We start from the raw sequence: 24,763 nt of genomic DNA, 5'->3' as shown, positions 1-24,763 counted from the left end.
AAGCTTTCTGTGCCTCGTTCCCCAGTGATAAACTGGCGGAAACAATGCTCCCTGCTCCCTTTGGATGGTATAAGAATTAATTGCATTAACGCATCTCAAAGGTTTATAACAGCACCTAGAACCAGGAAATGCTGTACCATCATTAGCTGCTATTATTTCTACCGCTAGAATAACAAAAGCACCTTAGAAGAAAGTGTGGTGATTATTTATTTTTTAAACTGATGTTTATTTATTTTTTAAATTGACGTATAGTCAGTTTACAATGTTGTGTCAGTTCCTTGTGTACAGCACCGTGATTCAGTCATACACATACATACATGTATTTGTTCTCATTCTTTTTCATTATAGGTTACTGCAAGATACTGAACGTACCTCCTTGTGCTTTACCATAGGACCTTGTTGTTTATCTATTTTATATACAGTAGTGTGTGTCTGCAAATCTCGAACTCCCGATTTATCCCTTCCCACCCCCTTTCCCCCTTGCTAACCATAAGTTTGCTCTCCATGTCTGTCTGTGAGTCTGATTCTTCTAAACATATTCTTTTCTCTGTTGAAGGCCCAGATTATGTAAAGGACTATCTACCGAAGGTTCCCCAGCACACCGCCTATATCGGAGAAAAGCGTCCAGCCCTAGAAAAAACGGGAGATCTCCAGTATCTCTGGAGACCCGCCTCCAACCGAAGCTTACCAGCAAAATACAAGTCTGAGTACGTGGGTGAAATCGGTTGGGGAATACCACAGTATGGTTTTATCAACAGAACAAGGCTTCAGACTGGCTTTCACATCAAGGTATTGATCTTGAATTTGCATTCCTCCTGGCGTCTTGTTTTTCTGGTTCAAATGCTCCCCGCGTTGGCTTCCACAGGAAACGTCATGCCCATGACCTGTCATGGTGAAGCAGTGGCAAATGAGTTTTTGCAGAAAGATGAGTGTGTGCATCAGTGTACTTCCTACGGCCCTTCCCTTCATCCCTTTAAGACAGGAGAGGAGGGATGTGAAGAAAATGAAGCTGTGGGCAATCCAAGAGCATTTGCACTTGGCTTTGGAACGCAGTCAGATTCCATCTAGGCTGTGACATTCACACATGTCCCCCATTCTCGCGCTGCTTTGTGAGTGGGTGGTGTGAAAGGGGAGGCCTGTGCTGGGACTTCCTCCACAAACCCAGAAACCCGCCCAGGGCTCTAAAACCCACTGTGTGGATCACGCCTTGAAGCCAGACCATCCAGGCTGTGGAACCAGAGGGCTCCTAGGAACCTTGTCTTATTTCCGTTCTGATGTGGATGCAGGCATGAGTCCATGCAGTCTCCCCGGAAACGGAAAAGAGCACGGGTGATTTTAGAAGCAAAATTTGAGAAATGGGACTTTTTTTTTTTTCCAGGCAGACCCTTAGCCTGGAAATTGAACATATATCAATTAAGCATTAACTGGATTTCTTTTTTCTCTTTTTTTATATTGAAGTATAGTTGATTTACAATGTTGTGTTAATTTCTGGTGTACAGCATAGTGATACAGTTACACACATACATGTATATATATTCCTTTTCATATTCTTTTTCATTACAGGTTATTACAAGGTATTGAATATAATTCTCTGCGCTGTACAGTAGGACCATATTGTTCATCCACTGTTTTTTGTTTCGTTTTGTTTAGCTTGGTTTTTGTTTTTCGGGTTTTTTGGGGGGCGGGGGGAAGGTAATTGAGTTTATTTATTTTAACAGAGGTACCAGGGATTGAACCCAGGACCTCATGCATGCTAAGCACGCGCTCTGCCACTGAGCTGTACCCTCCCCCGTCCATCTCTTCTGTACACAGTAGTGTGTATCTGCTAATCCCAAACTCCCAACTTACCCCTCCCTCTCCGCTGCACCACTGGTAACCACAGGTTTGCTCCCTACGTCTGTGAGTCTCTTTCTGTTTCGTGAATAAGTTCAGTAACTGAATTTCTTAAAACAATCCAGTCCGGCCTCAGACAGTAAAGGTTATCAAAGGAAAACCCTCCTTCTGGCCCAGCCCTGGGCAGTACGAGCTCGGCCTGTGAAGTCGCACAGGTGTGGGCTTGACTCCCGACGCCGTGACCCTGGCTGTGAGCTCACCTCCCCGCCCGCTGCCCCTCCACCACGTGGCAGCGTTCCGAGTGCCCGCTTCCTAAGACCACCTGGGTTCCGATCCGAGACCTGCCACCCACCAGCTGTGAACGGGCACAGTTCCGTAACCTGTGCACCTCCGCTTCTCACCATGACTCTCAGCCTGGACCTTGCTGGGCTGCTGTAAATAAGCCTCTGTGAAGTGCTGGGCACAGAGCCCCGCACGCGGCAACACTGTGTGTTTAACGGCGTTAGTTATGTCGTGAGGACTCACTCTGGGGACACGAGGAATGCACTCCGCACCGTGCCCGGCACAGGCCTGACACCCCACTTCAGCGATCAGTGCTGTGGTTGCTGTACTTCTGCCACTCAGGGCCGGTTACACAGAGTGAAGCCTCAGCTTCCTACACTGTGTCCTCATCCACTCAGGCCGTAAAGAGAAAGATCAGAACGTTGACTGAGTATCAGACGTGGCCACCAGCGAGAAGGGGACAAACCCCAAAGCAAGGCAGCTGGTTTGAACAGTCTAGAAGCCTTGCTGCTTCTCCTTGGGTGATGCCCGGCTTCTGTGCACGGCTGTCCATCTGTCTGTCTGTCTTGAGTGTGTACAGCTGTGCATCCAGGATCCACGTCAACCCCGACGTGGCCTTCCAAGAAGGGGGTCCTTCCGTTTTCTTCAATGGAATTTCACAGATGACTGTAAATCACCGCTCTTGGTGGTAGCCCTGTCCTCTTAACCCCTGTGGGGCTGGCCATGAGCCCCTTGGAGACCTCCCCAACCTGAGGCTCACGCACAAGTAGCTCTCATTGGGCTCCTGAAGTGAGGGCCATTGCTGGTCACCGGTACATTTTCTTGGCTCCGGCCTTTTGACAGTAATTATTTTCAAAGATGTAACAATCTTCAGATAACAATCTTCAGCAAGTCTTCCTCCCCTCTGCCCACCGCACCCCAAGGGATATGTTGTTGGTTTTTTTTTTTAATTCTTATTTTTTATTGAAAGGTAGTCGATTTACAATGTTAGTTTCAGGTGTGCAGCAAAGTGATTCAGTTATATATATACATACATATATATGTATATATATATATATATGTTTCCAGATTCTTTTCCATTACAGCTCATTACAAGAAGTTGAATGTAGTTCCCTGTGTTACACAGTAGGTCCTTGTTGTTTGTCTATTTTATATATGGCAATGTTTAAACAAGTCTTGAAGGATTCCTTGGACTTAGAACTTTATCATGAGAGCAAAAAGATTCATTGAGAGTGACTATACGTACTGGTGAAAAACCACAAATGAGGAGGGGAGGGTACAGCTCAGTAGCTCCGTGGTACAGCATGTGCTTAGCAAGCATGATGTCCTGGGTTCAATCCCCAGTACCTCCATTAAAGTTAAAAAGGCTAAAAAATGGGAAAAAAGAACCACATATGATTTACCCACCAGAAAAGCCTAGGTTTTGTCATCAGGGCTGCTCACCTGCCTCCCAACCCTCCTAGCCTGGGCCTGGTCCCCACTATATCCAGGGCAGGTGAATGTCAGCTTCTGGCCTCAGACCTGGATTCCTTATCAACTCAGGGCTTCAGGTAGCCTCTTCCAATCAATGAGACTCCGCACAAAGTGACATTTGAGCTGATACACACACACCCTCCACGCCTAGAAATAAGCCCCTAATTACAAATCACGTGTGACATGAATTCGCGCCCTCCTCTCTAGGGAGCTGGTCGAGTCCTTCGTGGGATGTAGTGCAGGGCAGTGTCTCAATCCATGTTCTGTTCTCTCTCTGGTTCCTTGTCCTTGGTGCACTGCCATCCCCTCCCAACGCTGTTCACATCCAGAATGGTCCCAACAAGGTGACGCTTTGTTTCCATCTAACTTTAGTGACGCCTCAGTGTCTCCCATTACAATAGCTCAGAATTTTGATTTTAAAGCACAAACCTTCATCTAGCGGATTGTTACAGCCAGAGCAGCTGCTCTTCCTAATTTACTGCTCCAGGTTCATCTAAGACCCGCAGCCCAGGGGGCACCACCAGGAACTCTTGGTAAAATGCCCCAGGGCAGCCGCTTCCTGCCTGGGAATGGTCCTTCCTCGCTGGGGCACCCGGAGGGGTTCCACAGATCATCTGGATTTGGGTAGAAAGATAATAACTTCCAGGCTGAGGGACACCTGAAAAATTTCCCCACATTGCAGAAGTCAGTAAAAACCACGATATCGGGTTTCCCTTCTGGGTCTTTTTGGGTTTAGTTATTTCCTAGTCACTCCTGTGCGGGTCCACAATGTATGAATAATGCACGTGTAATAAACCAGGAAAGATCGGTGCTTTTGTTGTTGTCTCAGATTTAAGAGCAGTACATCCTTTTTTTAAAATGGATTTGGTCTCTGCAAAGCTGTATGTGTTGTTTCTGCAAGGAGCATTTCTCTAAGCGCCTGGTGGCTGGGCTTGTCTCCGCTCCCCTGGCCTCCTGACGCTCTGCATCCGACCTCACGGCCCAGTGATTTCAGTCGCTTGGTTTTCCCACGGAATCAGTGTCGCACTGGACTTGATAGCTGACTCTTCTTAGGTGTGATCCCAAAGATAATATTAAATCAATGAATCATGGCAGATACTGCAGCTGATACGTCGTAACCGACACACTGATACATTGCAGTCATACAGTAGAACACCTTGAACGGTCCAGTCCGTGTGTAATAAGGAGAACCATGGAGACCCGTCAAGACATTTATATGTGATACAGTGTAAAATAAACAAAGGAAAATCTTCCAGGCTTTGAAACTTCTGCCTCATTTATAACTGCCACAAATTCCCACATTATGACTGCAGACGGCTTGTCTGTGAGTTTTATGGACATGTGAACAGGCTCCTTGATGGATGTCAAATAAAGGTTGCATCCAAGGCTGGTTGCTTTATCAGACATTTTTCTCACTGTGAATTTATTTGGAGAAAGTAAACATAAAAAGAGCTCCCAGTGACTGAGTATTTACTCTCTGAGAAAGTTACTATGATTTTTTTTAATTGAAGTATAGTCAATTTACAATGTTGAGTTAATTTCTGGTGCACAGCATAGTGATTCATATATATATATATATTCCTTTTCATATTCTTTTTCATTACAGGTCATTGCAAGACATTGAATATAGTTTCCTTGCTATCAGTAGGACTTTGTTGTTTATCTATTTTATATACAGTAGTGTATATCTGCAAATCCCAGACTCCCAATTTATCCCTCCCCTCACCCATTCTCCCTTGGTAACTATATGTTTGTTCTCTACATCCATGAGTTTCTTTCTGCTTTGTAAGTTCGCTTGTTTTATTGTTTTTAGATTCCACATATAAGTGATCTCATATGGTATTTTTCTTTCTCTTTCTGGCTGACTTAGTATGAAAATCTCCAGGTCCATCCATGTTGCTGCAAATGGCACTATTTCTTTTTTTATGGCTGAGTAGTGTTCCATCATGTATATACATCATGGCTTCTTTATCCCGTCATCTGTCAGTGGACATCTAGGCTGCATCCATGTCTTGGCTGTTGTAAATAGTGCTGCTATGGACATTGGGGTGCAGGTGTCTTTTCGAATTAGAGTTTCCTCCAGATATATGTCCAGGAGAGGAGTTTCTGGGACATAGGGTAAGTTTATTTTCAGTTTTTTGAGGAATCTCCATACTGTTCTCCACAGTGGCTACACCAAACTACATTCCCACCAGCAGTGTAGGAGGGTTGCCTTTTCTCCACACCGTCCTCAGCATTTTTCATTGTGGACTTTTCAGTGATGGCCATTCTGACTGGGGTGAGGTGATACTTCATTGTAGTTTTGATTACTTTCATTTTCCAGAAGAGGAAACTGAGGTATCGACACCCGAAGCTACACAGTTGGTCAGTGAGGGAGCCAGGATGTCTGCCCAGGCTGTGAATTCAGGGACTTAGAGGAAGTCCAGCGTGAATGAGAGGAAATGATAGAAAATGAAGTCAGAACGCTGGGTTGGAGCCCCCACGGGAACACTCAACGTGTGTGGTTGCTTTTCTGTAAGGCAGGGTCTGGCTGGGTCAAGCCCAGTTGCCTTCTCCTAAGGCAGGCATCCTTTCTTCACTGTGCTCTCAAGCTTCTCCTGATGTTCTCTGTATCTGTACACAATATACTTCCTTTATAATAGTGAAGTGAATTAACCTGAGTAGACATAATACCCACATACTTGATAAGAAAGAGCTTAGTAATAGTTATCTTTGGATTTCTATGTAATACCCGTTCTATAGTGTTTCAAAACATATCATCAAATACAATCTTTGGCATTTGGAGGAAAAAAAAAAAACAGCAGAAGACAGTGAGGTCCCCCCTCCAAACCGCACCGTCTTTCCAGCCCCACATCGTGCATCCTTCCAAACTCCACCTTCACACAACGTGTCTTGGAAAGTTTTCAGATTCACCTGGAAAAGAGAAGTATTGCCAGTGTGGAGCTGGGCAGTAGGTAGACCATCAATCACACATTTCAGAATTTCTGGATGTTTTTCATCCCCAATTTCTCATTCACCTTTGGGTTCATGTGGGCGAATCACAGTCTTGTTAAAATTCCAAAGATCTCACACTGCTAATCTCCAGGTGGTATTATCAATGCAGAATACTTTTAAAAGATAATAAAGCTTCCTTTTCTAACCAAGTTATAAAAGCAAGCTAGAAAATAGCTTTTCTAAAATTAGGCGTGCCTTCGGGTATCTGCTGTTTCTTTCCAGATGGGTGTGTGTTTAGCTCCCATTTTTTATTTCTTAGAGTTATTGGCATCTCAACGGTTTGTGGTTTCCTACAAAAATAAAGACATTAGCACCTTTCATCCTCAAGTGCTATATAAAGTTGCAGCTCTTCTGATTCCCCAGGAAGCTTCTAGGGGTGGAGGTCCACATGCTGACCCTCTGTACGGGAGGAGAAACCTTGGCTACGGAGGCCAAAGACCCCTCCTTTTTCCCAGGAACCGTATACACAGGTGTCATATTTCCCCCATTTTATGGCTTGGCTTTGTAGGATTCCTCAAATAAATCGAAGGAACTTTCTTGTGTCTGAACTCCAAGAGAATAAATTTTCAGTTTGATACTTCCTTTCTCAAACAGACCATGAGAACAGCAAGTGAGACGTGTATCGCTGACGTGCACTGTCTGTGCTGTGTTCAAAGCGGTTCCGTGAAGAACAGCAGGTTTGGGAGAGGAAGCGTCTGTCAGTAGCTGGGGACCCTGCCCCCACCCCGGCATTTCCTGGGCATCCCAGCCCCAACGACCTGGCTCCCCAGCCAAACGCCAGCTTCCTCCTTCTGGTTGTGACTTTGTAGATGATTATTGGTGAACTGGAAAAAAAAAAGAAAAAAGACATCCTAACCTTCACATCTTTTGTTAGGATGTGGAAATGTAAGAACAAAAGAAAGAACAGGAACTCAATGTAATTTAGAACCCAGTGGGTGATTTTAGCCCTTAATTAAGGAAGGCTAAAAATACACCATGGTGGAAAGCTTGACATGCATCTTGAATACGCATCTCAGTGTAAACATCACATCATTTTTTTTTAAATTATACTTCCTATAGTTAGTATTAAGCATGTGTCATAGGTCTTCAACAAATATTATTTGATAATAGGGAGACAAAAATCTAAAAAAAAATATTGTATAAATTAGGATGGGTTTAGTAAGCCTGATGTTTGGCTTTGCAGCTGGGCTCCTTTAAATATATTGTCAAGACTTGTGTGTGATCTAATATCTCAAGCACAGGTGGCTAAAATGCCAGGACATGTGTTTTCTAAATCTGGCATTTATCCTAGGTTTTTCAGATCTTTGCAAGAAATTCTAATACTATAAATTTAGGATTATAACTTTCCCTCCTATTCATTTACTGCACTTCCAGACTGCTTCAGCTGTGTTGACCAAGATGCACTGAACGCATAGCAATCTAGAGATACCTATCCTCTTCCCAGGACTGCATCTAGGCTTCAAGAAATCTTAACTGAGAGAACTGAAAACAATCCATTCAGTAGAGGGCCCCCTGGTGTGTGGTCCCATTCTGTCTCTGGGCACAAAGAAAATGGCACTGAAACTCCATGCTTTGGAAGCCATGTGAGCTCCTGTGGTTGAGGAAGAATTCATAGGATAGTGTCTTCGCAATGTTGAAGTTTTTAGTGCGACTGTTGTCTGCAATTGGACTGCACGCTCCCAGCCACATTCCAAATGGCTTTAAGCAGCTTGAGGTCTGAGATCTGTCTCAGATTTGACTTTGGACTGACAGCATCCACAGTTCTCCTCCTCGTGCTTCACATGTTGTGGATGATATGGTCATCAAGAAATGATGGGGTAGGGGAGGGTATAGCTCAAGCAGTAGAGCACATGCTTAGCATGCACAAGGTCCTGGGTTCAATTCCCAGTACTGCCTCCATAATAAATAAATGAATAAACCTAATCACCCCCCCCAAAAGGAAATGATGGGATATGTCTTTCTCTGTCTGATTTACTTTACTTTGTATGATAATCTCTAGGTCCATCCATATTGCTGCAGATGGCATTATTTCATTCTCTTTTATTCTTTATTCCACTGTAAACTTCAATAAAAATAAAAATAAATTAAAAAAAAAAAAGAAATGATGGATGATGGAGACTGAAATCCCTTCCCTTCTTATGCAGAATCTTCATTAAGAGATTAAGTTGCAGAAGGGCAGAAAAAAAATGAGCTTTCTTTAATGGTTAATTTATAGTGTTGTGTTAGTTACAGGTGTACAGCAAAGTGATTCAGTTATACATACGTATAGATACATACATATCTATTCTTTTTCAGATTCTTTTTCATTATAGTTTCTCACAAGCTATTGAATATAGTTCCCTGTGCTACACATTCGGTCCTTGTTGTTTACCTGCTTTACGTACAGTAGTGTGTATCTGCTAATCCCAAACTCCTAATTTATCCTTCCCCGACCCCCCCCTACTTTAGGGGGAAGTGAGCTTTAAGTCTGCAGTGGCTTGAGAATTACTCTCCTCCTAGCTTATTTGATAGTTGTTTGAGAGCTACTTAGCATTTATTTTTAACTGCAACTTAGTTATAATGTTCTGTTCACAAAGCCTGAGCTGCCACCCTCAGTGTAATTCTGTGTTGCAGAGCTAATTGGACAATTAACTTGGGAGGAGCACGCTTCCTAACCTTTGAATTAAAACAATGCCAACACATTAGACAACTCCAAGGGTGAGAAAGGTCGCCAACCAGGCACTTGATTATGTTCGGAAACCGCACTGAGCGCAAACAGACACTCGGGAAGCTCCTGTGTAGCTTTGCTGTAGCTTGGATAGTCGAATTCACTCATATTTCAGAGGCTGGTAGGAGCTATCCACCAACTCTGGATAAAGGGCTGGTAGCAGAATGACTGGTTTCTCATCACAAATCCTAACAATCCCCAACACAATAAGTTCCAGTCTTGCTTTAAAATAAAATCCTAGTGTGTCCTTGAAGTATAGCATGAGTAAGGAAAACGTGAATCTTCCTGGAGAACTGCAGAAAGAATAATAGAAATGTGCCTTCTTTCTGGGAATAAGTGAGGTAGCTAGCATTCTTAATGCTTTTCAGGGCAAATCTGTGTTTGTGGCCTTTATGAAAAGTTGACTGTGACTTACCTGCAAGAGTAGCCAGTTGAAGAACTTTTATTTTCCCCCTTTTCTCTCTTTGCATGCTAATCTGCCTACTAGTCTTTAAAATGCCTCAGTTTTCCCATCTGTAAAATGGGAAATGCATTAGTTTTCTATTGGGCATAACAAATGACCACACAGGTGGCATCCTAAAGCAACACCATCTATTTGCTCACAGTTCTGTAGGTCAGAAGTCCCGGGAAGGCACAGCTGGGTTCTCTGCTCAGAACTCATGCAAAGTCAAGGTGTGGGCTGTGGTTGTGACCTCCCCTGAGGCCTGGGGTCTCTGCTGAGTTCACGTGGTTGTGGCAGATTACAGTTCCTTATGGTTATAGGACTGAGTCCTGTTTCTTTGCTGGCTGTCGGCCAGGGACCAGTCTCCACACCTAGAAGCTGTGCATATCCCTTACTACGTGGTCCTCTCCATCTTTAAAACCAGCAACAGAGACGCTCCCTCATGTCATATCCCTCTCATTCTTCAACTCCCCTTGGCCAAGAAGAGCCCAGGTCCTCTTAAGAGCTCACCTGCTTAAGTCAGGTCCACCGAGGATAATCTCCCTTTCTTAAAGTCAGCTGATTTGGGCTCTTAATTACATCCGCAAAGTCCCTTCACAACAGTACCTAGAATAGTATGTGGTCGAATATCTGCGAGAAGGTGTGCATATCAAGGAGTGAGAATCTGGGGGTGTCTTTAGAGTTTTGTGAACCATACGGATAATAATAATACCTTAGAGTATTGTTAAATGGATTAAGTGTGTGTAAACCACTCTGCATAGTATCTGGTGTAATAAGTCTCAAGAAATAGGATTGAGCATTATTAATGTCTCCATGCACTGTATTTTCTTGCCTATGTGGATTTTCAAATTATAGTATGATCAGCACATTAGGAGCACGATGGAATATGTTTCTCATTATTTGGATACTCCACAGAAAACAGAGATACTGGGCCATAGTCAACACACGAAACTCAATGTTTAGTCTATTTGCTGAAAGTTGAGGTACTAATTCAATTTACTTAAAAACAGGGCAGTTTAAAAAAAAAAAAGAGAGACTAGGATATAATTCATGTTGATATTCAGGCCCACATACAACGTGGCATAAAATGAAGTGTGGGTCTCTGCATGGTTCACTTTTCGCTTTTTAGTAAGAAAAATGCATCACAGAGTCCGTGCCTTAAACACTGGCATTTTTTTCAGAGAGAATGGTTTTTGTTTCTACCCGTGCTCTGAATATAAAATGAATATTCAAATGCTCGATCCACACAAAGGCCTTGGAGCCCTCTGTCCCCCTTGAATAGTTCCAGCCTAGAATAGGCAACATTATGCACTTTGGAGATGAAGCGCCAATGATGAGAATGCTTCTCACTGGCTGTGGGAAGAAAGGCCCCTAAGGGGTTAACAGTCATATTTTGCAAATTGAGGCAAGGGAAGAAAAAAAAAATACATTAGCATAAGAAAAGGTAGCCTTAGGGGATATTTCCACTCAGATGTTTGGTACTAGGAGCTCTGTGTTACCAAGGAGGAGGCCGGTGAAGAGAAACCCTAGTGTCTATGCATTCTTGGAATACACTGCCATTGTCCTGATGGGGTGAGAAAGACCTCATAGGTTTTGAGATGAAAACCGGTCTTTTCTGGAAAGGGAAGTCAAAATTGGATGCATTAAGAAAAACATCTTGAGTTAAGTATAGCAGCAGAACAAGAGGATTCCTCAGTGGTGTATGCCAGGGCTAGACTAGAGGTGGTTTAAGATAAGTCAAGGCATTAAGCGATGATTTTCGTTGTTAACTAGAATGGGCCCCAGTGTCTGCAATTAACTCAAATTGAACAGTTTTTAACTCGTTTCAGAAATTGTGTCTGATTCACAGTATCTGAATGTAGTTAGCAGATGTTTTTATTAATACCCAGACTTATTTAAAGATTGATTAGTAAGCAATATTTTCCATTTCAAGTTATGATTATTGTCACTAGTTGAAAACATTCAAAATAACTGTAAAAGATTCTCACTGATATCCTTAAGATAGACTATAATAATCAGTTCAGCTGTACCTGTGCCTAATGAAGATGTCGAATTAATTTTTGAATCAGTCTTTTCTTTACTCTTATGAATAACTGACCAGTGAAAAAGTATTTTTTTGATTCTGAATATCATTAGATTTAATACCAAAGTGAGCATGACTGTCCAAACAAATCATGGTGAATTTCATTAGTAAATTAAGACAGAGAAGGTCTAGTTAATTTCAGATACATTTTTTGTGATGCTGATTGCTATAGGAGACATGGGGTGGGGGGTGGCAAATGAATCTGTTGTATGTTTCTAAGAAAAGTCTTTCCAGATTAAGACAATGAAACTTTTGGTTATTAAAAATGGGAACAAAGATCAAAGAAGATTGTCCAAAAGCTGATAATAGATAGAAGTCAGTTGAGGGGAGGGTGTAGCTCAGTGGTAGAGCATGTGCTTCACATATATGAGGTCCTGGGTTCAATCCCTGGTACCTCTATTAAAAGATAAGTAAACCTAATTACCTCCACTGCCAAAAAAAAAAATTTAAAAAAGAAATTAATTGATAAGGTCGATTTTCAGGGAATCACATGTCAGAAGTTAATTGGGAAACAATGATTTTGCCATTACATACAGATTATCACTTTTCAAATTTTGTATGGAAGAGTGGGTCAACCTTGCCTTTAAATCTTGTCTATTTTGTTCCTTCCTTGGTTTGTTTACTTTATATATGGAATTAAAGATGTAGAAGTGATCAAATTTTTAGGTCTTCATCACTAAGATGACATAAGTAAATAGATTTGTTTTCCCAACACAAATAGCTCAGAAGCATTTGATCAGGAAAGTCACTGTAAACCAAAGCTGGAAGAAAAAGGATGAAAACAGGAAAGATGAAAAACAGAGTACCAGGTGATTCCTCTCATGTGAACATTATGATATGAGTTTGCTGCTTTGTGCGATGTTACAACTCCAGTGTCCCCCATTGATGTGAAAATGTAAAAATGCTTTCCAAAACTGAAGTGAACTACTTTTGATAATCCGTATCATGGTTTCCCAACCCTAGTATGGAAAGTTGAGAAAGGATTACCAAACAAAACCCTTTTCAGCATAAATTTGACACCCCATTCTCCATGCTTGGGCATAAAATGTCCCTCCATTGACCAGTTCCTGGGAAAATGAGCTGGCACATATTCTTTTATTCAGTTATGATAATTTTGATGCACATCAGAGGGTCTGGGGATCATCTCTTAATGCGAGAACTAGTTCTAAACTGTCCAATACTTTACCAATGTTCCAGACGATGCTTTCTGAAAGGAGTGTTCAGATTCATACTCTGTCACAGGCTGGCTAGAATCAACTCCTTCCTCTGCTATTGACATCACGTTTCCTAATTCTATGAGGGTCCAGTAACATGAAAGTAACTCAACTGTTGGCGTCTAAATGACCCACAGTGTTTTGCATGCCTGCTCGTGTAGACACGGAATCATACGGAGCTTAGAGATGGTGATCGACACACTTCTTGCTACCCACACCGTCCTTCTACAGAGAGGGCAGGTAAAGCTCAGAGGAGGGGATTTATGTTCCGCCTTGTACCTTTATCTCTCAGTTCAAGAACCAAAAGACCATCTTCTTGTACCTGAATTTGGCATTTCCAGTTCAGTTTCTCCACATGACTTCCTCTTCCACCAGGAACCCAGACTCTTAGACAAGTTGGTGCCTAGTGACCTTGGAATCAGGGTACATTAATTTTCTTCCTTTTACAGCATGAAGAGCTGAGTCAAGCTGCTATCGAGAAAATAAGCCACAGATACCAGAACCCATGGTAAGCACATCCTAATACATTTAAAATTAGCTAATGAATTAATGTGTTTCCTTCTTAAATTAGTAACAGGGTTCATTGAAAAAAAGCTTTTTATGTCCTGTAGTTTTTTTTGCAAGATTATGAATTTTTATTCCCAATGAACAGTTATGAAATGTTCACTCTGTACTAGGTTTTACTGAAGGGGAGGAACGAGGCAGAGCAAACTTGGTTAGAGTGAGGACAGTGGAGGAAAAGGGAACCAGCTTGTTAAGACCGGCAACTGGACAATTTGGGTAGCTTTAACTATATAAATAATTCTTTTTGTGGGTGAACAAGAATATAGTTTGGGGGGTAAAAAAAACCCTCCCATTTCATGCTGTTAGAAACCACCATGATAGGCAATAAGTGTAATCCTGCTGCAGTCACACAGTGGCTTGGATTCACGCTCTCTTAAGGCAGCTGGTAACCTAAATTAAACATGTCTAGCACAAGGGATGTTAAATTAGGGGTATTCTGATTTCTATAGAGGGAAGGAATTGATCAGCATTGCTCTTACAAGACTGTGGATTCAATAATGTCTTTGTCAACCTTAGATTTTTGGAGGTGAGGGTTTCTGGAGTCTGTTTTGCCTCATTTTTTTTTTTTTTATCTTTGAAGATTCCTGCTATTAGCATGTGCAAAATTGATAGGTCTTAGTCTGTGTCTGCTGTACCACAGCAACATAAACTACACCAAAAAGAGACAAGACCTTCAACCCCAAGTCAAAAGCCTAGATCATATGGTTCTGTAAGCATACGGTAAGCTTTGTAAGAAACTGCTGAACTGTCTTCCAAAGTGGCTATATCATATGTGCATTTCCACCAGCACCAAATGAGAATGCCTATAGCTCCAAAACCTCTTCTGCATTTGATATTATCAATGTTTTGGATTTTAGCCGTTCTAATGGTGTGTTGTGGTCTGGGTTATATTTTGCCTCCTTGTTATGTTGAAAATATCTTTGCTCTAAAATAATACCATCCTCCTAATTATTGTGCAGCTCAGCCATCAGTCTCAGATATGAGACTTCCGTATCTAATTTCTAGTTATAGACCTCATCCATACACATCATTACTTTGTTGGTCAAAACCTTGTCTGAACATCTGAGTGCTACTACATTATAATCCCCGGACAGCAAAATATCTCATCGCACTCCTATTTTACTGACCTGGCTACTTGGACGCTGTAATCAATAGAAATTGATAAGACACCAGATGAGAAATTCAGGCAAGACTTTACTGGGACTCATGCTGCAGCACAAGGGAGTGAAAACATCTTGCTCACTCCCCAAAGGGGGACAAGCTTGTCCCTTAAATGGGATGAGGTTAGGGGTGGGTCCAGGGGTGGGGCTGGAAGGGTGGCTCGGGTAGTCTGCCCACCCCCTTGGTGGTCTGTGCACAGGGATCACGCACAGGTCCCTTCCTTTGATCCCTGAACCTCAGAAGTGGCCATTGGATTTTGGCCTTTTTGTATCTTATTGTTTATAATTTGCCTCAACTGCACATGCACATAGTTTTATTTTTAGTCCCTTGCAGTTTCTTTGTGTTCTGTTGCTCTGGGAGGCATTTGTCCAGGTGCAAGTATGGCAGCCCAGGGCCCCATGTCCCAGGTCTCAGCTTGTCTCACTATAATTTATAAAGCATATATATTTTTGTTGTGTGTGTGGGGTGGGGAAGTAATTAGGTTTATTTATTTATTTTTAAATGGAGGTACTGGGGATTGAACCCAGGACCTCATGCATGCTAAGTACACACTATACTAGTGAGCTATACCCTCCCCACTAGGAAACATATCTTATGTTTAAAGCCATGGAGAAATAGTTACAATTGTTGCATACACAGCATATGGTCTCATTTAAATATTACATTTTAAATAAATAAATAAATAAATAAATAAATAAATAAATAAATATTCCATTTCTTTTGTTCAAATAACATTGCCAGTATCTATTTCCAAATGCACCATCGAATAGTTCTAAGCAAAAAATAAATAAGTGAGTGAATGAATGAGTAAATAAATAAATGCCATTGAAAATCAAAGCAATGTCGACAAACACGACATGAGTGTGAAAATCTCCAGTTATTCACACATTAAAAAACTTGTGAAAAAGAACCTGAGATATATTGAAGCTCTGAGCATTTTCCTTAGAGGAAAGACTACTGGCTGCATTTGTTTCTACAGGCTATGATGTGGATTGTACTAAGTTATGAGGCTGCAAAATGTTTATGAGAAAGACCCGGTACTTAGAGAATTGTGAATTCCATTGGAAAATTATAGATATATGTATAAAAATTACAAAACCAATCTGTATATGTTGAGTGCTAAATTCCTAATGAAGGCAACCATGATTAGAAAATTATAACTAGAAAAGTTAAAAAAAAATTAAATATAGTGACAGCCCCCAGATGTGCTTGTAACCTCTGACTTGGGTCCTATTTCTAACCAGTCGGATGCCAGTAACCTGAATGCTGCCCACTCTTGAGACTCTAAGCACAACCGCTGCTTAAAAGCCTTCCTGCCCCACTCTTGGCTGGAAAGACGCTCTTAAGGAGGATGCTGACCCTGACAGGCCCAGGGGTGCCCCACCTGCTGGACTGAGGGCCATCTCCTTCCTGGGCAAGATTCGTACTTAGCTTCTCAGACCGTTTTCACTTTCTGTCCTCCTCTGTCAACTGCATTCACTCAATAAATGTAGTGCCTCCTGTGTTCACAGCACTGCTAGATTCTGCAGCCACAGTGCAGAACAAGACAAGGTCAGTATATGTCCTTCTTGGAATTTGTATTCTAGGGAAGGAGACAGATATCAAACAACTGTAATTATACTGTTTTTCATGCTTTTAAATAACTTCTTAAAATGAGAAATATAATTCATGTTTACAGCAACAAATCAAACAACACAGGGGTATATTGAGAAGTTAATATCTTGCCCTATTCCATCCAGTTCATGATAAAACATTTCATTACAAAGGTTATTTACGGGATGGAGAGAAAAGGTTTTACCAGGGGCATCGACCTGGACTGAGGGTCAGAGAAGTGTTCAATTATTAAGTTGACTTCAAAAATGTGAGTATAACATTGTTCCAGGCAGAGGGAACAGCGTGAGAAGGGGCCAGAGCAGGGGAAGAATGTATCTAGTTAGGACCAGGGTGGCTGGACTGTGGAAAGCAATGGGAGGTGAGCAAGATGAGGGTCAGATTTTGTAGAATATTGTGGCCACATTAGAAAATGTGGGTTTTTACCTAAGAACAGAGAGAATTCATTGGAGGATTTAAAATAGGAAGCAATCCTTTTTTTTTTTTTTTTTTTCCCCAAAGATGGCTCTGGAATGTGGGAGTGCTGTGTGGAGGAAAAATTGAAAGGTGGTTGGAATAGCTGTAGGAAACTCAGCTGGGAGACGATTTCATTTTTAACAGGTCCCTCTTGAGTTTTCAGTGTGCCTTGTAAACGATCCAAAATAAACTGTGATTGTGGAGAGGTGTGAGAAGGAGAAAGGATTTGAGTTGAGCTTTCAAGGAAGTAAATAAGCCAGAAGAAGAGACGATGTTTGCTATAACATTGGGGAGTAAGATTGCATTCAGCTATCGGGTGAAGCAGATTTTAGCGTTGTCTTAATTTTGCAGGTGAGAAAATTGAACTTCAGAGGCTAAGTTCCATGAACCACAGTCACAGAGCTAATATCTCAGTCCAAGTTGACTGATTCCACTGCTCTGGGTTGGGATCTGGGCGTGGACCTTTCTGAGGGCTCTCCGAGTGATTCTGATGCTCAGCCGAGTTGAGAACCACTAGTGGAGACTGGGCGAGGAAGGGGATAAGCCTTGGGGGAGCCCACATTGAGGACAAGGGGAGTGAGGGCCACAGAAGGAGGAAAGAGCCCCCAAGGTAAGTCCCTTAAGACAATAGAAGTCTGTAAAAGCCAGTAAGGAACTTCAAAGAGAGGGGTTCAGCACAAGGAAATGGAAATCCAAGAAAACAATGATGGACAAATATTTGGAAGTTATCAGTGGTCTCAGAAAAAGCACTGGAGGAAGACTAGGATGATCTGAGTCGATACAACCAGCACTGAAGAATTTTTGTCTGCTGACGTCATAGAAGAGTCCACTCTGTTTTTGAGACCAGAAGCCAGTCGGGGACAATGACAGGATTTCCTCCATTGGGGCATACTTTAAAAATTGAACATTCTTGAAATCAGGATGTGTTTTATAATAGTTGTTTACAAATGCAGAGCCCCTATTTCTCCTCCAGTGTGTTACACAATGTATTGCATCTTAAAGACCGGTGAAGATGTGCTTCAACAAATTGGAAATAAAGACCTACTGTGTGGCAAGTGCTCAGAATTTGAAAATTAATAAGCAAGGTCCTTGTTCTCAAGTAGCTCACAGACTCTCAGGGCAGATCTATGTCAACAGAAGATTTCAAAACAATATGTATGAATGGAGAAGGATTGCAGTAACTGGGTGTGGGTTAACTCTATTTTTTTCTTCTGAATTGAAGGAAGTGTTTTCTTGTTTTACATACTTAAGTTTCTCTAGACATGTGACCTGATGATTAATTTGTTTTCATCTGCGTCTCTTCTATTGGCAGTTAGGTGTTTTCCAACACATACAAACAGTATTTCTAATTTCAGTAAGAAGAAGGAAATGTACAGACAGGAAATGGGGGAAGACTTTATAGTCCAGTTATAAGAGAATGCACTGCATATAGCGAGTGGGTGGGGCTTTTCGTTTTGTTGTAAGAAGTAAGCGAGATCTGTTACTAAAAATTGTGAGGCGTGGAAGTACCTGGCTTTCTTTTCTTTTCTTTTCCTTACATTAACGCAGGCTTGGCACATATGAGTGCTCAAGACACATTTGCTGAATCGGGTATAAAAAACTAATCCCAGTTCTTCTTGCACTCAGAATGGCAGATTGGCATAGCTGAGGCCGGAAAAGCTGGAGGAGCTCAGGTTGTGAAGACTTCCTGAGAGAGATGAAATTTAAGCTGGGCTCAGAGGAGCATTTTAGGGAAGTCTCTGGCTGCCTATCTGGGTAAAGTTGTTATCCATGCAAATGAAAGTCTTGTTGAGATTATAAAATCAGGAGAATTGTTCACAGATAAACCTCTTTCCAGAAAGGAGCTGCTGATGTGACTCTGCCCTGGTGTCACTACGAAGCTGTCTCTTTGCCAACTGGATCCACTTATTTGCCAATGTATAAATTTGTCTTAGGAATGTCTTAAGGAACGGTTCAAGTTCCTGTGGACAGCCATTGTCGGGAGATGGCAGGGGTTGGGGATCGGTGGGTGTCAAGGAGGCTGCAAATTCTAAGGCAGAGGCATCCAACCTAGGTGTTGACCATGAAGAAAAGAGTAGCATGAGCTTTAAAAAAAAAAATCAGAATTAACTACAACCCCCACTGCCTTTTCATTGACTTGAGGGTCACAGCTCTTCTCCAAGTGCTGGCTCTCCCAGTCGGCTTCCTCCTTGTCTACCTTCTCATAATCATGGGATTTCTTAGTCAGTGTCCATCCTCAAGACGTGCACAGCACAGCATAGCTGAAAGAATGCTGAACTGAGAATCAAGAAAGTGGGTTTTACCAGGGATTTATCCTCCTCCAGGAAATAGCGAAGGAGCTACACAAAATGTAGTAGAAGGGAGTCCAGCAGTGTTTGCAGTAATGCAAAGGCAGTAATAACCTAATAGCCCCCAAATAGGATGGTAAGCAGTGATGAAGCAGGATCTGCGGTGATTAAGAAAAGACAAACTTCCTGAGTTCAAGTCCCAGCTCTACCACCTGGCAGCTGGGCGAGTTATTTAAACTATTGATGCCTCAGGTTCCCAATCTGTAAAATGGTTTTAACAGAGTCTGCTCCACAGATGTGTTGTTACAGACACAGCACTTAAGCACTCAGTATATAGTGTGACCATATATTTTATCCCCCCAAATAGGACACTTTGGAGAATGAAACAAGAAGCTAATCTACTTGGACAACACATTAAACTGAAAATATCCTGAAAAAAAATCAGATCCCTCTGTTAATCAACATTATGTATTAGTTAAATAAATAAAGTATATTGAAATAATGAAGCAAAATGCATCTTCTAAAATTCCTATTATACTGTTAGCTAAAAACAATCAGTATTGAGATTCAGTATAGGAGAGAAATTTCGTACTCTATAGCTGAGTTAATCTCTCAAAAGTAGAAGAAAAAGTCCAAGCGACAGAAGATAGGGAAAGATATGAAAACAAGAAATCGATTAAAATGAAGCCAGCCTAATATCTGACTAACAAGAGGCCTAAAAAGAGAACAGAGAAAACAGAAGAAAGAAAATCAATAGTTTAAGACAATGTCTCAGAAGGGAATACGAATGTCCAGACTGAAAGGCTGTTGAAAGGCTGTGCCAAAGCCAAACAACACCCACAAAAGCAAGTGCATCAAGCCGTGTCCCTGTGAAACTTCATTGTGCTGAGACGAAAAGACAGTTTCCCAGAGGGAAGCCAGGATACACACAGAGGACCTGGAATCCATGAGGCATCACACTTCTTGACAGTGATACCAGGCTCTAGAAGACACTGGGGCAATGACCTCTATGCTTGATGGAAAGTGAAAAGACTTGCAACCTGGAATTCGACACCCAGACCAACTATCAAGTGCGAAGATAGAAGGGAGACATTTTCATGCAAGTACGTACTCAAAAGAGTGCCTTTTCTCCCCCAGAAGCAACTGGAGAATACTATCTAGCAAGACAATAGGGGAAAATCCAGGGCAGAGAAAGGAATATGATTCAAGAAATAAGAGACTCAACAAAGGTCTTGAGCAAAGGGCATGCCCAAGATATTAAAGGGGAGGCCCAGGAATGTGGCTGTGGGGTGGGGGGACCCAGAGGAGGAGCAGGTCTAGCGGGGGGCTCCCCTGGGAGCCCTGACTGTATACAGATCCTGGGTTAAATTCCAGAAGAAGCAAATGGGCTACAAAGTGTCTGCTTTTGTAGAAGAGAATGTTGGGACAGGGAGTGTGGAGAAGAGGGAAGTATTATTATTATTATAAGCATTTTAGTCCTATTATATGTATTATGTATTTGTATGTATAATGTACCTACCTGGTTGCATTAAAATGGGGAAAGATTACCACCACATTATGTGCAATGGACAAGTATTTTATTTTGATAAAAATGAGTTAATTCTAACTAAAATGAGAGGAACAGCAACGATCAACCAGAGTTTTAGTAGTTAGGGCTCCTAAGCTGAAAAAAATTTCTAAAATGAGGACTCTCAGTACTGAAGAAATGTGCACCGACCTGAATAAACAGGGCTCTCTGTTTCCTCAGAAAGGTGGGAGGTGTGCCTATGTCTGGTGTTGGTTGGGGTGTGTAGAAAATTGCTGGGTTTATTTCATGATGAAATACTGCCAACGCCAGCTCTTAAACTAGCACAGGCTTAATGACAGCCACAATTTAAAAATATGTTCGTACATAAAGCATGCTTTCTTCCTGGAGATGTTTTTGTCAAAACATCCATAAATCTTGACAACTTTCTATTTTTAAGGCTGTCAGCGCCTGGCACCCTGGAGGGATTCCTATAAGCATTTAGGGGCAAAGTGCTGTGATGTTTGAGATCAGCACCTTTCCTGCCTTTGGCTTGTTACCTAAACTCCTCCCCGCAGCCTCCTCTCCAGCGGGGAGGGGAGGGGGGAGGTTCTCAGGAAGCTCAGGTGCAGTGGGGTCAGCGCACAGCTCCTGCACTTGTCACACTGCAGAGCCACATGGATAGTGGAGGACCATTTATTCATTCAATGAACATCCAATCCCCAACTCTGTGCCCGGCACCATGCTAGGCCTGGGATCAGGAGTGAGCAAGACAGACGTCCCTCGTACCTTCCTTATATCCTATCAGTGTTATAGACTCAGGTCGAGCTCCTTGCTGCTCAAAAGCCAATATTCAAGAGGCAAGTGTTGGCAGAAAAGAAAGGTTGCTTTATTCCAGAGTCTGGTCACCTTGGAAGAGGGTGGACTCATGTCCAGAGGCCACCACCCCACTGCCAATCGGGGGGAAGAGCTTTTCAAGGGGAGTTTCAGGTGTGTAGGGGGAGGGAGGGGGCTGCGTGCACAACAGCACAGTCAGCTTTGGCGGGCATGCGGGGGTTTGATCAGTGTCATCTTGATTGTTTTAAGTGCAGCGAATCTTCAGTTCCAGGGTCTGTTAGTTCCCATTTCCTTGAGGCCAGTTCTTGGAACTGTGGCAGCTTCTGTCATGGCTCCAGTCTGGTGATCATGTAGTTAACTTCTTCCAGCTGGTGGGGGTCTTAGCATCTGCAAAACAGCTCCAAGGACATGGCTCAGAATATTATCCAGAGCCCTTGCAGAGGAGCTAGAAGTCCTTGACTTTGTTTAATGACTAAACTATTATTATTTTGTTTGGCTTGACTATTTCCCTTTGTTTCTGTATTTTCTTATTTCTCTGATTCAACTTACTCTTTGACTAAAGTTTTTGTACAGACAAGAGGCAGGTGGAGGACATTGGTGGGTGGGGGGTGGGGGTCTGTCTGGGACGGCCCCACAGGGTCCTGCTCTGTTTCATCAGGAGAAACAGGACAGAAACAGCCTGATGTACGACTGATAACTTAATTGCAGGAGGTGCCATGAGGGAGAGATGCAGGATGCATGTAAATACTTCTTGTTGATGGAGCGAGTGTTGCTCATCTCGGGATGAAGCACTTACAGCAAAAGGATGAGATACGGCTGTTTTTGAAAGGAAAGTGAGCTCAAGAAGAGACAGGGCTATTATTCTCAAGAAGAAAACTTCCTGGGCGATCCCTTGGTGTCCTCCAGGTTGGGTAAACTCAGTTAACTTCAGAATGGGACACTGTACTGCGAGTCACCCTCCGTGGAACTCCCAAGAGGTACTGACATCTGAAGCGTGTAAGGAAGAGGTACTGTCAGTTCGCTGGCTTTCTCAGCATTCCAGACACCAGAGCCGTAGCTCTGAGAGCCTGTTTCAGGAGACCAGGGTCACTGAGAGAGCAGCTACTGGGCCAAGAGAAGGGTTTTTCACCTTGAAATCCAAGCATGGCCTGCAAATCCAACACAAACGTTAGGCCCAGGCAAAGAGAGTTTGTGCCCTGAAAAAGAGTCCCCCAAAACAAGGACAAGGTGTGTTCGAGGTGTTCGGAGTGGTTTATTTCACTGTAATCTATTCAGTTTTGGAAAGTCATAAACATGCCCTGGGCGTGGTCATTTCAAACATCCTTCTATTACCAGCGTCTACAGTGGTGGTTCACAAAGGTCAGTGGTATCACCTGTCTCATACCCACCAACATAACGAGATGAAGCAGCAGAGATCATAGTCAGCCGGCCCCCGTCATGCGCACTGTTTATTACCAGCTCTGCTCTACACTCTGTCTTCTAAGCCTGCTCGTACTTCTAGGAAAGGCCGTGCAGATGACAGAGCTGGACGTAATTCCGCCATCTTGTGAAGTGAACATGCTCTCGGACCGCAGCTTTGAGGGAGAAGGGGGAGAGATTATTACATCTGTCTCATGGGGTTGTCTTGAGAATGACGTGTGAGTGTGTAAGGCTCCCAGCATGGAGGTGGCACACAGGAGGGTTGCTTCCTCCCCATTCTAAGAGAGTCTCAAAGGGATCGTAGGATTAGCCACTTTCTTGAGGCTATTTATTTATTTTTTAATGGACGTACTGGGGATTGAACCCAGAATCTCATGCGTGCTAAGCACATGCTCTACCATCGAGCACCCGTCCACCCCCCCCATTCATTTTTGAACACTATCACCTCAAAATAGATTAATTCTAATTTTCTCCCCTTCTGTCACATTTTGTCTAAGAGCACTGGACTGTTTGGAGATACATTATTTGCTTTCTGCTTTCAGAACAGTGATTCTTTAAAAAATATTTTCCCTTCCATCTTCCTGATGGGAGTCAAACCATTTCAAACAGTTTGAGTTTGGAAAGACTTCAGTTTTCAGTGGTGGTGGCTTTATCATCTGGCACGTCACCTCCCATCAGTGGTATCATTAGTTCCATGACTGGGGCGTGTCCCCAGACAGTCATGGAGCACAGTGATTGGGACAGAAGTGCACTGCTCAGATGGGATAGTTAAGGGCTATGAAAAAAATCCAAGAGTCCCTGTAGCACTTTTTTTTTTAATTATTAATTGTCAGAAGGAAAGTGCTTGTTCAGCATGTGCATTTCTCTTGAAACTCATTTTATCCCAAGTTAAATAGTCCCACTGATATTCAAAGAAGAGGAAATACCGTTTTCTGACTACTTTGGTTTATGGCCTTTAATTGGGCCACTCGTTTATTGAGCCAGTAAACCAGTAAATACGTTTGGAGCACTGTCTTTTCCATCAAGCACTTCATAGTGTAGTGGGGAAAAGACATGTAGACAGGACAGTGATACAGCCGGCCACGCCGGGTATTGCGCACACAGCCCAGCACAGGGGTGAGGAGAGGCACAGGAGACTGAAGAGGTGAGGTTAGGGAACAGAGGGTGGTAGGGAGGCAGTGGAGGAGTGTTTCAAGAAGAGCAGACATCAGGACCGAAGACCAGAATAGCGTTGACTGATGCAGTGGATGTTTCAGGGCTGCAGGATCCCACCGCGTAGTGGATGCTCTGGGAACAGGTGAAACCAGAGTAGCTGTCGGGAGCCGGGCAGGGAAGAGCTCACTCTTGAGTTTTGACTGTTAGAGCATGAAGACCCCAAGAAGGAATTTAAATTTTACCCACCCATCCTTGTATGCAGTAGCCAAAGAGATGAAGTCAGGCTTACGTTTTGGGCAGAGGGTAGGAGTTGGGGGGGGGCATTGTGGAGACAGGGAGCCGGGCAAGAGTCTGTTAGAGGAGAATGGTGGTAATCTGCAGGAATGGGGGCAAGAGAATTCAGATCTGACTGTTTGGGGAAGGAGCAGAGCTGAGAAAGCAGACGTGCAGAAACAGGAAAACCAGGAGCGTGGATGGATGTCCGGGGTTAAATGAGATGTGAACCGAACAGTGTCCATGAGGAGGGTGGACACATGTGATCAGAGACCTGGGTGAGAATAGAATGACTAGAAAGGCTTACACGGATGGGGAGGGAATGAGGGATGGAAACCCAGATAAGGTGGGTCAGGGTGTGCATTGCAGGGGAGGTAGAGTTGCAAGTACAAGCCATTGTTTTGAAAATTTGGGGTAAGAAAGGAAGAAAATGTGGATAGTAACTGGAGGTAGATGAGGGGCCAGTG

The 24,763-nt window shown here is 42.8% G+C and overlaps 1 protein-coding gene across 1 annotated transcript in view; it reads left to right on the top strand.

The window, feature by feature from the left end:
* The first annotated feature begins 504 nt into the window (after positions 1-504).
* SPMIP2 (sperm microtubule inner protein 2) overlaps positions 505-24,763 on the top strand; it is a 47,510-nt gene continuing 23,251 nt past the window's right edge. The window contains exons 1-2 of the mRNA XM_031439746.2: positions 505-789; positions 13,478-13,536. Of these exons, the coding sequence (XP_031295606.1) occupies positions 505-789; positions 13,478-13,536 (344 nt within the window). The remainder of the gene's footprint in view (positions 790-13,477; positions 13,537-24,763) is intronic.

Source organism: Camelus dromedarius, chromosome 1 (assembly GCF_036321535.1).
Source record: "Camelus dromedarius isolate mCamDro1 chromosome 1, mCamDro1.pat, whole genome shotgun sequence".
NCBI classification, from domain to species: domain Eukaryota; kingdom Metazoa; phylum Chordata; class Mammalia; order Artiodactyla; family Camelidae; genus Camelus; species Camelus dromedarius.
This window is presented reverse-complemented; position numbering and strand designations above follow the sequence as displayed.